The sequence below is a fragment of the Saimiri boliviensis genome, chromosome 10 (assembly GCF_048565385.1).
Source record: "Saimiri boliviensis isolate mSaiBol1 chromosome 10, mSaiBol1.pri, whole genome shotgun sequence".
NCBI lineage: Eukaryota > Metazoa > Chordata > Mammalia > Primates > Cebidae > Saimiri > Saimiri boliviensis.
Window position 1 is genome coordinate 53,202,343 of NC_133458.1, and position 14,839 is coordinate 53,217,181.

Sequence of the window (14,839 nt, forward strand, 5' to 3'; positions counted from 1 at the left end):
AGCTCTGTGATTTTGCATACCTCTCAGAGCCTGTTTCTGCATCTATAAGGTGGGACTAGTACTTCCTACCTCATATAGTTACAAAAAGGTTTAAATGACAAGGCGCGCAAACAGCCAGCAGAGTGCCTGACAAGTACCACCCACTCTACCAATGCCACTGCCCTTCCCTCTTTAACACAAAGGAAAATGAAAATGAAGCTAGTCTGGTTTTGCCTATGGGTGCACATCACAGGAAATCTTAAAGGTGTGACTATGGTGTGTTGAAAGGGCACTTTATGAGGATGTTCACCCCTAATTGCAGGATGTCAGGATGCTCCCTACCCTCGAGGGTAGGAAATGAACATTTTCATCATCACAAATGACATAACAGAAAAATGTTAAGAATATGTGGAATTCTAAACTCATGATAAGAATTTATCATGGTATCATTCTCTACCAAAAATACAAAATATTAGCTGGGAATGGTGGTACACACCTGTGGTCCCAGCTAGTTGGGAGGCTGAGGCGGGAGGATCATTTGAGCCTGGGAGGCAGAGGTTGCAGTGAGCTGAGATGGCACCACTACACTCCGGCCTGGGTGACAGAGTGAAACCCTGTCTCAAAAAAGAAAGAAAGAAAGAAAGCTATACTTCTCTTTCTTCCTCAAATAATAATTAACTGAGGTGGTTTTTTTTTTTTTAAGGTCTATCCTTTGTTGATTATTTGGCTGAGTCTTTGTATGTTAGAGTTTAGGAGATCAGCACTCAGAGAATGTGTTTATTTTCAGCTGATTTTTCTGTAATTAGGGCACACTTCTGGAGACAGACAGAGGTGCTTTGGGTTTGGCTGTTCAAAACACTCATTTTCCTTCAGAGCAGGCATAGACAGTCACGCCATTCAGCAGACAGTTCCTGAACTCAGGCACTGCAAATGCTATAAATGTAACAGGTTCCACTTCTGCCCCCCCAAAACTCACAGTTTGATTAGTATTATAAAATATATTTTAAAAATTATAATTTCACTAAACGGATATTTGTCGAGGGCCTATTATATTCCCAGGGAGATGCTAGACTGTAGGGACAGTGCAGTACATATGACATAGTCCTTCCCTTCAAAGGTTGCATTCACCTAAGGATGATAGACATGTAATCATGATGATGGTGTTAATAAGGACAATGAAGTAATAGTGGCACTAATTATTATAATTATGTGTCTGGCTCTGTGCAAAGATTAATGCTTTATGTCATTTCTTCTTAAAACCCAATAACAATCAGCCACCCCGTTTCACAGATGTGGAAGCCAAAGCCAGAATGATGGGGTAACTTACGCAAGATCACATTAAGTGGTGGGACAATGACTCAGATGTGAGTTTTTGCAAATCCAGAAGCTGACTCAATCAGCATTTAAAATCTGCCTTTTAAAAATTAGAATGTAGGCCAGACACAGTGGCTCATCTTATACCTATAATCTCAGCACTTTGGGAGGCCAACGCAGGAAGACTGCTTGAGGCCAGGAGTTTGAGACCAGGCCGGACAACATAGTGAGACCCTGTTTCTACCAAAAAAAAAAAAAAAAAAATTTTATTTTAGTATTTTTAGAGACAGAGTTTCACTTTGCCATATGGGCTGGAGTGCAGTTGCATGATCACAGCTCACTGCCACCTTGTCTGACCATGTCTTATGCGTGTTTTCTAATAATTGCGAAATCAGCTGAGAGCCTTGGCCCTTATCTACAATATCAGTCCTCAGTACCATATTTGTCCACAGATATCATGAGACTGTGAGTGTCTTATTTGTAGAAGTGATGTTCCTAGAGTTTAGTACCAGGCCCATCATCTGTGTTCTCTGAATGCTTATGGAGGGATCTACCCAGCAAAACAGTTAACACTTGTGTGATATATTCTCATTTATAAAGCTCTTTCACATTTATGCTAAGAAGCACCAGGGCATAGTAGCAAGACTGTGGAATGTCAAATCAAAGACCTTGAGCCATATTCTGGCTCTGCCAAGCTTTTCTGACCTTGGACAATTCACCTAGCCCCACGGAGCCTCAATTTCTCATCTACATGATGGCAGGATTGTTAATATTAACTAGTATTATAATGTTAATTTTTAATAGTGCCCAGTAGCATTGTTCAAATGATATAATAAGGTAATAACAGGTGTTCAAGAAGTAACATCTGTCATTATTACAGTATCTAATTTGAGCCAGATGGTCCTAAAAAAGAAATAGGAATTAGGGGCCAGGCACGGTGGCTTACGCCTGTCTGTAATCCCAGGACTTTGGTAGGCCAAGGAGGGTAGATGACTTAAGGTCAGGAGTTCAAGACCAGCCTGGCTAACATATGGTGAAACCCTGTCTGTTTTAAAAATACAAAAATTAGCTGGGTGTGGTGGCTCACACCTGTAAGCCCAACTACTCAGGAGGCTGAGGCAAGAGAATCCCTTGAATCTGGGAGGTGGAGGTTGCAGTGAGCCAAGATCGTACCACTATACTCCAGCCTGGGCAACAGAATAAGACTCTGCCTAAAAAAAAAAAAAAAAAAAAAAAAATTTGGAATTAGGGCTCTCAAAAAATAGTGTTTAAAGTCTATTCAAACTAAATTAAGAAAACTTCTGTGCCAATTCGAGATTTTCATTTTCTCCCCATGCCTTCAATGGACTATTCCACTATCGTGAATCAGTGATTCTTGCTAATAACAAACAAACAAAAATTCCCTCTCCTGCTTTAGAGTTAGAGCAGAAGGATGTTCTGTCTATTGAGTGGCATGAGGAGAACTTGTGTTACACATATCCCTGGCATAACTTGAACTCTGCAAAATTCAGTGTTGTCCCCACCTCTAAATGCCTGAGTCTTTTGTCCTGACCAGATTGTATTTGTGATATGGTGTGGGGGGGAGGGGAGGTATAGAGTGTGTGATGTGCATGATGTGTGTGGTGTGAGGGATATGTGATTGTGTGTGTGTGTGTGTGTGTGTGTGTGTGTGATGTGTGAGGTGTATGTGATGTGTGTATATGTGTGTGATGTATATGTGTGTATATTATGTATGTGTGGTGTGTATGCATGTGTGCATGATGTGTGTATTGTGTCTTGCATAAAGGTTGTATATGCATGTTTGTGTATATGTGGTTGTGTATGGTGTAAGGGGTAGGTGGTGTATGTATTGTGTATGTTATTGTGTGTGGCATGTAGTGTAGGGGGTATGCATGTGTGTGTGTATATTGTGTAGTGTGTGTATGCATGTGTGTGGTGTGTGTATTGTGCATTGCATATGTGATGTATATGCATGTGTCTGTGTGTGTATATGTTTGTAGGGGTGTGTGTGGTGTGAGGTGTATGTGTGTATTGTGTATGGTATTGTGTGTGACATGTATGTGTGCTGTGTATGCATGTGTGGATGTATATGCATAGAATATGATGTGTATATTGTGTATGCATAGTGTGTGTTTATTTTGTGTATTTGTGTGTGGTGTATATGCATTGTGTGTAGGTATTTGTATTGTGTATGTGTGTGGGATGAGTGTGGTGTGTATGCATTGTATGTAGGTATTTGTATTGTGTATGTGTGTGGAATGTGTAGGGTGTGTATACACTGTGTGTATGTATGTGTGATATGGGGTGATGTGTGTGTATATTGTGTTTATATTTGAGGGTGGTGTGCATGCATTATGTGTAGATGTATGTATTGTGTGTGTGGTATGTGGGGTGTGTATACATTTGTATGTGTGTTTATTGTGTATGTGTGTGGAGGTGCTTGTATGTGTTATATGAGGTATATATGGTATGTGTGTACTCTGTATGTGTGATATGTATGTGCATGGTGTATATGCATGTGGGTGGTGTGCATTGTGTAGCATATATGTGGTGTGTATGATGTGTATATGTGTGATATGAAGTATAATGTGTGTGTATATTGTGTGCGATATGAGGTATGTATGGTGTATATACGTTGTGTGTAGGTGGGGGACTGGGGGATATGTATTGTGTATTACATGTGTGGTATGTACGCATGTGTATATGTGTGGTATATAGTGTAATATGTGTGTGTATTCTGTATGTGTAGTGTGTGTGTATATATGTGTTTAGTATGTATGCATTATGTGTAGGTGTATGTATTTGTGTGTGGTGTGAAGTGGGTACTGTGGGAGGTATGTGTATGTAGTATGAGGTGTACATGGTGTGTGCATATCGTGTGTTTGTGTGTGTGTGTGTGTGGCATGTAGTGTGTGTGTGTTGTGCTTGGAATGGCACGGGGAACGTGATATGTGTAGAGCCCTTCTGTAAAGGCACCATGTGAGGATCAAGTATTCCCGAATGCACTAGCAAACCCCAACGTGACATAAATATACACAACCTGTTGAAATCACATGCTGCGCCACAACACAATGGTATGTAATACTCTCTATCTTCAGTCCGAGCTACAAAGTCCTTGGACAGCTTCCTGACACTGATGTGTATATTGATATAGACGCATATGAGGAGGTAGGACCTTTTTCTGTCATCTAAAAAAGGTTGTAAGCATGTGATGTGCTTGGCTAAGTACTATTTTTATCAAGACAAAAAGTAGAGATAAGGCGGGGAGGTATAGTGGTCAAAGTGAAAAGTCTGAGCTTTGATGTACTGTATGGATTCGGTTTTATAATTTATGTATTAACTACTCAATTTCCAATATTTATTTTTTCTCATTTTTTTAATGGGGATAAATATATATTGTTGGAATTAAAGCATGTATTTATACAGTATTGAAACTGAGAGGATGGTTTGTGTGTGCATGGTTTTTTTCTAATGAATGTAAACCAATGGTAAAATAATTTTAACCATGTAAAATGTAGATGGTGGGGCTGTGGAATTCTCCCAGTTCATTTTAATGGTTAAAATTATGGCTTCAGAGTTTCCTTGATTTTGAATATTCTTTCTTTCTATGGAATCTCAAAGATTTTTAAAAATCTTTTAAAACTAGTTTTGTCTGTCTGTCTTGCCTTATGCTTGGGAAGAATTTCTCAGACTTACTCTAAGGTATGACGAAATGAGAAAACAAAATTCACTCTAAAGTAAAGGTGTTAGAATTGCTAATTTTTCCTCAGTCCAAAGAATTATATATATAGTATTACTTGTTTCCAGCTTGCATCCCAGAGTTCCACGAGGCTTCTTGATGAAATATTTGCTCATTTTCACTTGTGTCCATTTAGGCTCCTTCTTGCTTCTGGTGAATCAAACCACTGTAAACCTCTGTTCACTTTACTTGTCTGCCTCTCCCAGTCTGGCCAGTAGCCTTCCATCTGCTGTCCATTTTCTTTTCTGTTTTGAGTATTTTTTAGTTTCTTCTTTGTGTTTAATGGTAAAAATAAAACAATGACGGACTTTAACAAATAATTAATTAACTAATTAATTTTTAAAGATGGGGTTTCACCATATTGGTCAGGCTGGTCTCAAACTCCTGACCTCAGGTGATCTGCCTACCTCAGCCTCCCAAAGTGCTAGGATTACAGGCGTGAGCCACAGTGCCTGGTGACAATGACTGACTTTTAAAACAAATGGATGGTGGGGCGTGGTGGCTCATGCCTGTAATCCAAGCACTTTGGAGGCCAAGGCGGGCAGATCACCTGAGGTCGGGAGTTCAAGACCAACATGCTGAAAACCCGTCTTTAAAAAAAATTAATTAATTAATTAATTAATTAATTTTTAAAAAACAAATGGAACGATGTGCATTTTTAAAAGATCTCGTCAGTTCTCTTCTTTTTAGAGCATGAGTAGATAAGAGTGACTTTTTAAAATCTTTTTTTGGCCGGGCGCGGTGGCTCAAGCCTGTAATCACAGCACTTTGGGAGGCCGAGGCGGGTGGATCACGAGGTCAAGAGATCGAGACCATCCTGGTCAACATGGTGAAACCCCGTCTCTACTAAAAATACAAAAAATTAGCTGGGCATGGTGGCGCGTGCCTGTAATCCCAGCTACTCAGGAGGCTGAGGCAGGAGAACTGCTTGAACCCGGGAGGCGGAGGTTGCGGTGAGCCGAGATCGCGCCATTGCACTCCAGCCTGGGTAACAAAAGCGAAACTCCGTCTCAAAAAAAAAAAAAAAATCTTTTTTTTATCTTTTTTTTTTTTTTTTGAGGGGGTGGTCTGCATATGCTAGAATGACCGTCATTTTACCTAAGCTCAGAAAAGGAACCTTAGCAACTTCTGCATTTGTTTTCTATTTGGAGCAGGAAGGCAATGCAGTTTTGATTCTTAAATATTTCCATGTGTTAAATTCAGCAATATTTTACTCTTCAGGTGAAAGAAATCCCTGGAATAAAAATATTTCAAATAAATGCACCAATATACTATGCGAATAGTGACTTATATAGCAATGCATTAAAACGAAAGGTGAGTCATGAGAAACTGATTATTTCTGAGGATGGGATTTGTGGTTGACAGGGATATGAGGATCATTTAAGTGTCCTAGTATACCCTTGTATACTATTTCATTCTTGCTTTGTTTCTCTCTCTTTTATTGTAGCAAAATATACATAACATAAAATGTACTATATTAAGCATTTTCAAAATATACGATCCAGTGGGTGGCATTAAGTACATACGCATTATTGTGCAGCCATCACCATTGTTCATTTTCTTTTCTCGTTTGTATATATTACTTTTTCCAAAAACATTTTAAGAAAAAATGAGAAAATAATTTTAGGTTTCTTACTCTTCAGATCATGTAGATTCCTCCGGTCATGATTAGAACTCAACCCTACACCACCCGGTATATAGGAAAACCTTCCTATCACCACGCAGAGTCTCTTAAATATAAGAACCTGAGAGATCTGAGACTAATAAAGAGTGCTCTAAAAATTGTCTTTAATTCTTTAGGTCTGGTTGTCTTAAATAAAGACTGAGAATAAGAAAGGCTACTAATTTGAAGGAATAACCAGTTCAGGGCATCTGAGGGAAAGGCAGCACAAGGGCTGGGGTGATAACCTGACACAGAAAGCAGTTAAATGGGGAAATTTGAAGGGGAGTGACATTGGGGTGGGTCTCTGAGAGCCAAGAAATGATTTTGCATATGTTGCTCTTCTGCAAAGACTGGAGTGAACCCAGCACTCATCATGGGAGCAAGGAGAAAGGCCATGCGGAAGTATGCTAAGGAAGTCGGAAATGCAAATATGGCCAACGCAACTGTTGTCAAAGCGGTGAGTGGTCTTTTCGTTGAAATGTTCCCTTCTGTCTTGTTCTGCAGTGCCCTCCATCTTTACTCATGACTGAAGTTTAAACACAGCATGAAGTTACTAAAAGGGGAAAGTTAAGAAACCGTCTAAGTATCCTCTATATTTTACAGGCACCTGATAAGGTCAGTTATGAGGACGTTTCTGAAAAAAGAAAGGAAAACATCATTTTAAAAAATAAAAAAATGCCTGGATGCGGTGGCTCACGCTTGTAATCCAGCACTTTGGGAGGCTGAGGCGGGTAGATCACCCTAGGTCGGGCGTTCGAGACCAGCCTGACCAACACGGAGAAACCCCGTCTCTACTAAAAATGCAGAATTAGCCGGGCATGGTGGAGCATGCTTGTAGTTCCAGTGACTTGGGAGCTTGAGGCAGGAGAATCGCTTGAACCCTGGAGGCAGAGGTTGCATTTAGCCTGAATGGCGCCGTTGCGCTCCAGCCTGAGCAACAAGAGTGAAACTCCGTCTCAAAATAAGTAAATAAGAATGACACAGTACCTTAACAGATTTTACCATCAGCACTTTTTCGTAGATTTATTCAGCTGATAGTTTAAAAAGTTCAAAGGCGTGCTTTTGCTGTTCAGGCTTGGTAACTTGTGACCCATCATACTAAAGTTAGTGGAACTACTTTAGAAGTTAGCAGAAAATGGATAGGATAACTAAGGAGAGTGGATTTTGTTGGACCGAAAAAAAAAAAAAAAAAAAGAAGAAGAAGGAGAAAGAGATAAGAAATTGAGTTAAAATGGAATGTTACACATACATCCTTTTTTTGCTCAGTTATAAGGCTGGAGTATGACAAAAATTTTTTAAGGTGGAGTCTCATTCTATTGCCCAGGCTGGAGTGCAGTGGCACGATCTTGGCTCACTACAGCCTCTGCCTCCTGGGTTCAAGCGATACTCTTGCCTCAGCCTCCTGAGTAGCTGGGACTAGAGGCATCCGCCACCATGCCCAGCTAATTTTTGTATTTTTAGTAGAGATGGGGTTTCACCGAGTTGGCCAGGCTGATCTCGAACTCCTGACCTTATGATCCACCCACCTTGGCCTCTCAAAGTGCTGGGATTACAGGCATGAGCCACCACACACAGCTTGACAAATATTTTAGGAGTCTGGTATAGTCAGTAGCTCAAGAATACAAGGGTGGATTTTCCATTATAAATCTTTCTCACAACCAGAAATGTGAGTTCATAGAATTCTGGTTTGGTTTAATTTTTGACACAGGATGCAGAAGTAGATGGAGAAGATGCTACCAAGCCTGAAGAAGAGGATGGTGAAATAAAATATCCCCCAATAGTGATCAAAAGCACATTTCCTGAGGAAATGCAAAGATTTATGCCTCCCGGGGATAACATCCACACAGTGATTTTGGATTTCACTCAAGTCAATTTTATTGATTCTGTTGGAGTGAAAACTCTGGCAGGGGTAAGCATCCCCTTGAACAAGTCATTTAACACTTTGTTGCCCAGTGTCAGACCCTCAGCAAAATCAGGGAGGCGGGCTATTCAGCTCTTAAAATTCTCTCCTGTTGCTGTTTATCACGTTTTGATTATTGAAAATTTCAAAAATACATAGAAGTAAAGATTTTAGTATATTGAACCCCATGACTATCACTCAGTTTCAACAATGATCAGTTTATGGTCCATCTGGTTTCTTGTATAGCTGACATCCACTTTCTCTTCTCTTATTTTGAAACACATCCCAGTCATCACATCATCTGTAAATATTGTCTATTGCTACAGGAAGATTCTTTTTAGAAAACATTACTATAATATGCTGGACTACTCAGGAGGCTGAGGCAGGAGGATTGCTGGGCTCAAGAGTTCAAGACCAGCATGAGTAAAGTAGTGAGACCCTGTCTCTAAAAAAAAAAGTGGTTTTTAATTTTAAAATTATAATTTTTTAAAATTACGATAATACTTTTATTATACCTAAGTAAAATTTAACAGTATTTTTGCTACTCGTAATTATCACTGTCCATATACAAAGCAAAAGAAATACAAAATTATTTTTAACTGATTAGCTCAAAAATACATCATTATTGAAGCAAAGTAGCACAAGTGAATGAATTAGAGTGTCTTCTGTCACTGGAAAACATTGGTAAAAAGACACTTTGATCTGGCACAGAGTCAAGAGAAACTAAACTTTTTTTCAACATTATTACAGATTGTAAAAGAATATGGAGACGTTGGTATATATGTATACTTAGCAGGATGCAGTGGTGAGTATACCTTTAAGATGAGGTGAGGCTTAATATTTTAGTTTTGTTTCTTTTTTTAAGTAATTGCACTTGGAAATTTTGTCCTTAATTTTAATTATTTTATAAAAGTGAAAATTATTCTTCTGAAAAATCACTCTAAAACAAGCTTTGAAATTAGCCTCATGGAGGCATTCATTTTACAAGTTACTTGTGACATTTTACAAGTTACTCCTGAACTAGAGTTGGAGGAAAGGAGCCAATAAGCCATTGTTTGTTATAATACTAATGGCTGCTATAAATATAGTAATTATTATATACATTACTACAGCAGCAATTATCTAATGGCTGCCATAAACAGTTACATATAATCATTCAGTTTGCTTGTTTCTCCGTCCAGTGGTTTGGGAATACTTGGCCTGCTATTTTGTTTTATATTATATTTTGGTTAAAACAGTGCTTGAGGCTGAGCATGGTGGTTCATGCCTGTAATCCCAGAACTTTGGGAGGCCAGGGCAGGTAGATTTCCTTAGCCTAGGAGTTTGAGACCAGCCTGCGCAACATGGCAAAACCCCATCTCTAAGAAAAATACAAAAATTAAGGCTGGGCCCAGTGGCTCAAGCCTGTAATCCCAGCACTTTGGGAGGCAGAGGCAGGTGGCTCACCTGAGGTTGGAAGTTTGAGACCAGCCTGACCAACATAGAAAAACCCCATCTCTACTGAAAATACAAAATTAGCCAGACATGGTGGCACACGTCTGTAACCCCAGCTACTCGGGAGGCTGAGGCAGGAGAATCGCTTGAACCTGGGAGCTGGAGGTTGCAGTGAGCTCAGATCGCACCATCTCCAACCTGGGCAACAAGAGTGAAACTCTCTCTCAAAAAATAAATAAATAAAATAAAAACACAAAAATTAGCCAGGCATTGTGGCACACACCTGAAATCCCAGCTACTCAGGAGGTTGAGGTGGAAGGATGACTTGAATCAGGAGGCAGAGGTTGCAGTGAGTCAATATCATGCCACTACACTCCAGCCTGGGCAACAGAATGAGACCTGGTTTCCAAAAAAAAAGTAAGTAAAGGCCAGGCGCGGTGGCTCAAGCCTGTAATCCCAGCACTTTGGGAGGCCGAGGCGGGTGGATCACGAGGTCGAGAGATTGAGACCATCCTGGTCAACATGGTGAAACCCCGTCTCTACTAAAAATACAAAAAACTAGCTGGGCATGGTGGCACATGCCTGTAATCCCAGCTACTTAGGAGGCTGAGGCAGGAGAATTGCCTGAGCCCAGGAGGCGGAGGTTGCAGTGAGCCGAGATCGCGCCATTGCACTCCAGCCTGGGTAACAAGAGCGAAACTTCGTCTCAAAAAAAAAAAAAAAAAAAAAAGTAAAACAGTGCTTGAGGCTGGGTATGGTGGCTCACACCTATAATCCCAACACTTTGGGAGGCCAAGGTGAAAAGATCACTTGAGCCTAGGAGTTCAAGACCAGCCTGAGCATAGTGAGACCCCATCTCTATTAATAAAAAAAATTTAATGATTAAAAAAAGTGCTTGAAAATGAACTCTGCATAAAGATGCCACTTTTCACCTGTAAGATTGGCAAAAATAAAAAATGATTGACAACATGCTCCATAGGCATATGGTGGGAAAACAGGCTCTCTCAAACATTACTGGTGGGAGCACAAAATGCAGCAGCCCCTAAGAAGGGCAGACTAACATTGCCTTTCCAAATTATAAATACATTTACCTTTTAACACAGAAAATCCAGCGATATGCTGCGTATGTTCAAAGTGACCAGCATTGTCTATAACAACAAAAGAAAAAACTCGAGTATCAAACAAAAGGGACTAGTTAAATAAACCAGATATAGCTATACGATAGAATATGATGTAGTGGTAAAAAATTAAGCAAAAAGGGTTCAGAATCTTATATATATTTTTTTCTCACTTATCCCCAAAACAACATTTTATATATATATACACACACACACATACACATAATCATATATATGTAATTCCCACTTTTCTTATCCCCAAATACAGTTTTAAAATGCTGTTTTGGGGATAAGAAAAGTGGGAAATAAGAATGCCTATATATTTATTTATATTTACATAGAGAAATCTTGGAAGAACACACAAAAAAGTAGTTTCCTGGGACTTGCAGGTGTGATGGGTGGAGACAGGAATTGGAGTGAGACTTTTACTATAGCATTTTAATATTCAAACTATATGGGCTTGAACCCAGAAGGTAGAGGTTGCAGTGAGCCGAGATCATGCCGCTGCACTCCAGTCTGGGTGACAGAGTGAGACTGTCTCAAAACAACAACAACAAAAACAAAAACACTGTATGGAAGTGTTAGGTTTTTTTATTGTTTAAGACTCATATCCAGAGTGTGGACTAATTTTCTTTTCTTCTTTTAATAGCACAAGTTGTGAATGACCTCACTCGGAATAGATTTTTTGAAAATCCTGCCCTGTGGGAGCTGCTGTTCCACAGCATTCATGATGCAGTTTTAGGCAGCCAACTCAGAGAGGCGCTCGCAGAACAGGAAGCCTCGGCTCCCGCTCCACAGGAGGACTTGGAGCTCAATGCTACTCCTGCCACTCCTGAGGCATAGATGAAGACCTCACCTTGGAATGGGGTTCTAAGCCTCTCATGAAATTCCTAATTTACACGTTTTAAATACTAGACACTAGATTTTTTTTTTCTAAGGGTAAATACTAGTAGCTGAAGCTTGATTTGGAGGGCGAATGACGCCTAGCAAAATGTATCATACTTGTGTTTTTTTGATTGAATATTTCAAAGATAAATTGGCCTGTCGCCTGTATTTATTATGCAGAGACATTTCTGCTACTTTTTAGCATTATCTCTGCAAGCTAAGCACTGAGAAATTTATTTCCTTTAAGTACTTTCCCTACGAATAGGAGACGCTGTCACCAGATAAGCAGTGGTTCTTTGTTTTTGTACTTGTTGGTCTGCAAACTGTCTGTAATCAGTTATCTAACAGAAGAAAGAAACCACAATTTTCTAGAAGTTTTCGTTTTAAAATAACCTTTTATTTATTATAGAAGTGATAAAAGTGCATTGAGGACATTTTGAAAAAACAGACAAGCAAAAATGAGAACATAAAATATTACATCTCCACCACTCAGAGATTACCACTGTTAACATCTCAATACATATCCTTCCAGATCTTTTTCTATGCATATATATTTACATTTTTAACCAAAGTAAGGTCACATCTTTAGTGTTTTATAACCTATTGTTCTTTAATTAATAATGTCTATTTTCTCATTCCAGCACATTTTTGACCTTGGACCATATTTAAATTTCCCCAGTTGTCCCCAAATTTGCAGTTGGTTTGTGCTGATATTCATTCTTTAAGCTTACATTGCAACTGGTCATGTTCTTTAAAGTCTCTGAAGTCTATTTTAATGTAGCACAGTTCCTTTTTTATGGCATTGACTTGTTAAAGAGACTAGGACAGTTGTCCTGTAGAATCCTGTCTTGTGAGTTTGCCTGATTGCTTTCTCATGGTGTTTAACCTGTTCTTATATTGTACTACCTCCAATCTGGAAGAGACTGGGACAGTTGTCCTGTAGGATCCTGTCTTGTGAGTTTGCCTGATTGCTTTTTCATGGTGTTTAACCTGTTCTTATACTGTACTACCTCCAATCTGGAAGTTATATCTAAAGCCTTTGTAGATTCAAGTTAAAACATTTTATGCTAGATTATATCATAGATAAGATACATGCTTCATATTGTATCACTTCAGAAAACACATAATATCTACTTGATCTACCATTAACTAATCTAAGTGATCTAAACTAGATTACTGGATCAACATGACAGTCTGATCCTCCAGTTAGATTTTTCCCTATGTGACTAACAGACATATCTTTGTGGTGTTCCTTTGGCATTGAATGAATATCCATTCCCCTATTAGCCATTTACCCAGGAGTTTTAACATTGGGTGATAATTCTTGCATAAATTATTAATTTTGTTAAGGTTTGTGAATTGGTTTTCTAGTTATTTCATTTATTCTGCATTCGTTGGTGGTTCTATGTGAAGTATAGCTTTCCCTCCTCCACTTGAGCTATTTGGTCATCCTTACTACAGTTCCACTAGAAGGGCAGGTTGAATGCTTTATTATTTTCATTTAATTACAAACTTCACAGTAAATAACTGGTTATTAGGTGGTGACAAATTAGTGGGGTTTTTTTAGATTTCCCTTTTCTGGTATGATGGTAGTCTTGTGAATTTTTATAGTTTTAATGTGTTTCAGTCATTTTGTTCTTTCCCATACTCAAATTGTCACGGCTGTGGCCAGTAGAAATCCTTAGAAGCTCTGTTACTGTTGCTAATAGTGAAGTAGCCTAAAAGACCATGTTTTTAAGAAAACTAACCCCCAGTTATAATTTAAATTTTCCTTAGACATTTGTAACAGCTATCAGTTAATTATACATCAAACTCAATTTTTAGCATAGGAGTGAGCAAAATGCTTACCTTACTCGTTCCACAGAAACGTGGAATGTCAAAGGTTGGAGGAGGATACCTTTAAACCAGTTAATCACTTTCACTTGTTTGTAACTACCAGCTCACTATAAATTGAAGCACAGACCTTAGGCAATCTGTCTAAAGCCTCCTCTGCTAAGAGTTCTGCTAACCGTGAGTTTGTCTTTTCTTTAATATATTGTCTTATTGATGTCTTGTTTTAGTTTTCATGAATAAGATACTGCCATGAGAAAAGTAGTCAGGTCCCAGTAGAGCTGTTAGCATGGCTTAGTTGCAACCGAACCCTGTGGTGTCCCTGTGTTCATGATAACTCCTATTAAGTTTCTCACTGTCTTTACTAACTTAGTTCAAAATAAACTTCTCCTTCTAATCAAAACTTTAGCTAATTCTTGAGTGAAATTAGATTTGCTTAGTTTTTTCCTTCTCAATCATCTCATGACATCAGATAAATCTGCATTCTGATATGGACTGCCTTCTGAAAGAGCTTGTAGTCGTAGAACTTCAGCTTACATGAGAAACTTTGGTAACAAGATTCTATATCATTTCAGCCATTTAAGTAGAATTTAAGGATTTTAAACTGTGTTATAAAATACTTCATTACACATTCCTTAGCACCCGTCTTCCACTTAGCCAATACTGTGGTTGATAGAAAGTTGTGTACGAAAAAAAGGTATTTGTGTATCACTTCACAGTTGTATTTAACTTTTCTGTTCAACTTTTAAACTGTTTTGAATAGAATTATGTATATTAAAAGCACAAGTCCTCAGGTGGGAAAATACAGTTTTATCATTTTGCTTAGCATCTGCGAATGAGTGCATCTCAAAATACATTTCATCCATGTGTAAATACGTCAGAATGTTTTACTTAGAATTGTTTCGTACAGTGAAAATTTCATTGTCTTACAGTCTTGTCTCTGCCTTTCAAGGAAATAATACATAAGGTATATGTTC

General features: G+C 38.8%; 1 protein-coding gene across 1 annotated transcript in view; it reads left to right on the plus strand.

Annotated features, from left to right (window-relative positions):
• The window catches only part of SLC26A5 (solute carrier family 26 member 5), a 46,524-nt gene extending 34,341 nt beyond the window's left edge, over window positions 1-12,183 (plus strand). The window contains exons 13-18 of the mRNA XM_074379282.1: window positions 4,392-4,461; window positions 6,254-6,346; window positions 7,045-7,152; window positions 8,404-8,604; window positions 9,346-9,400; window positions 11,797-12,183. Coding sequence (XP_074235383.1) covers window positions 4,392-4,461; window positions 6,254-6,346; window positions 7,045-7,152; window positions 8,404-8,604; window positions 9,346-9,400; window positions 11,797-11,990 — 721 coding nt within the window. The 3' untranslated portion in view covers window positions 11,991-12,183. The remainder of the gene's footprint in view (window positions 1-4,391; window positions 4,462-6,253; window positions 6,347-7,044; window positions 7,153-8,403; window positions 8,605-9,345; window positions 9,401-11,796) is intronic.
• Window positions 12,184-14,839: the final 2,656 nt, after the last annotated feature.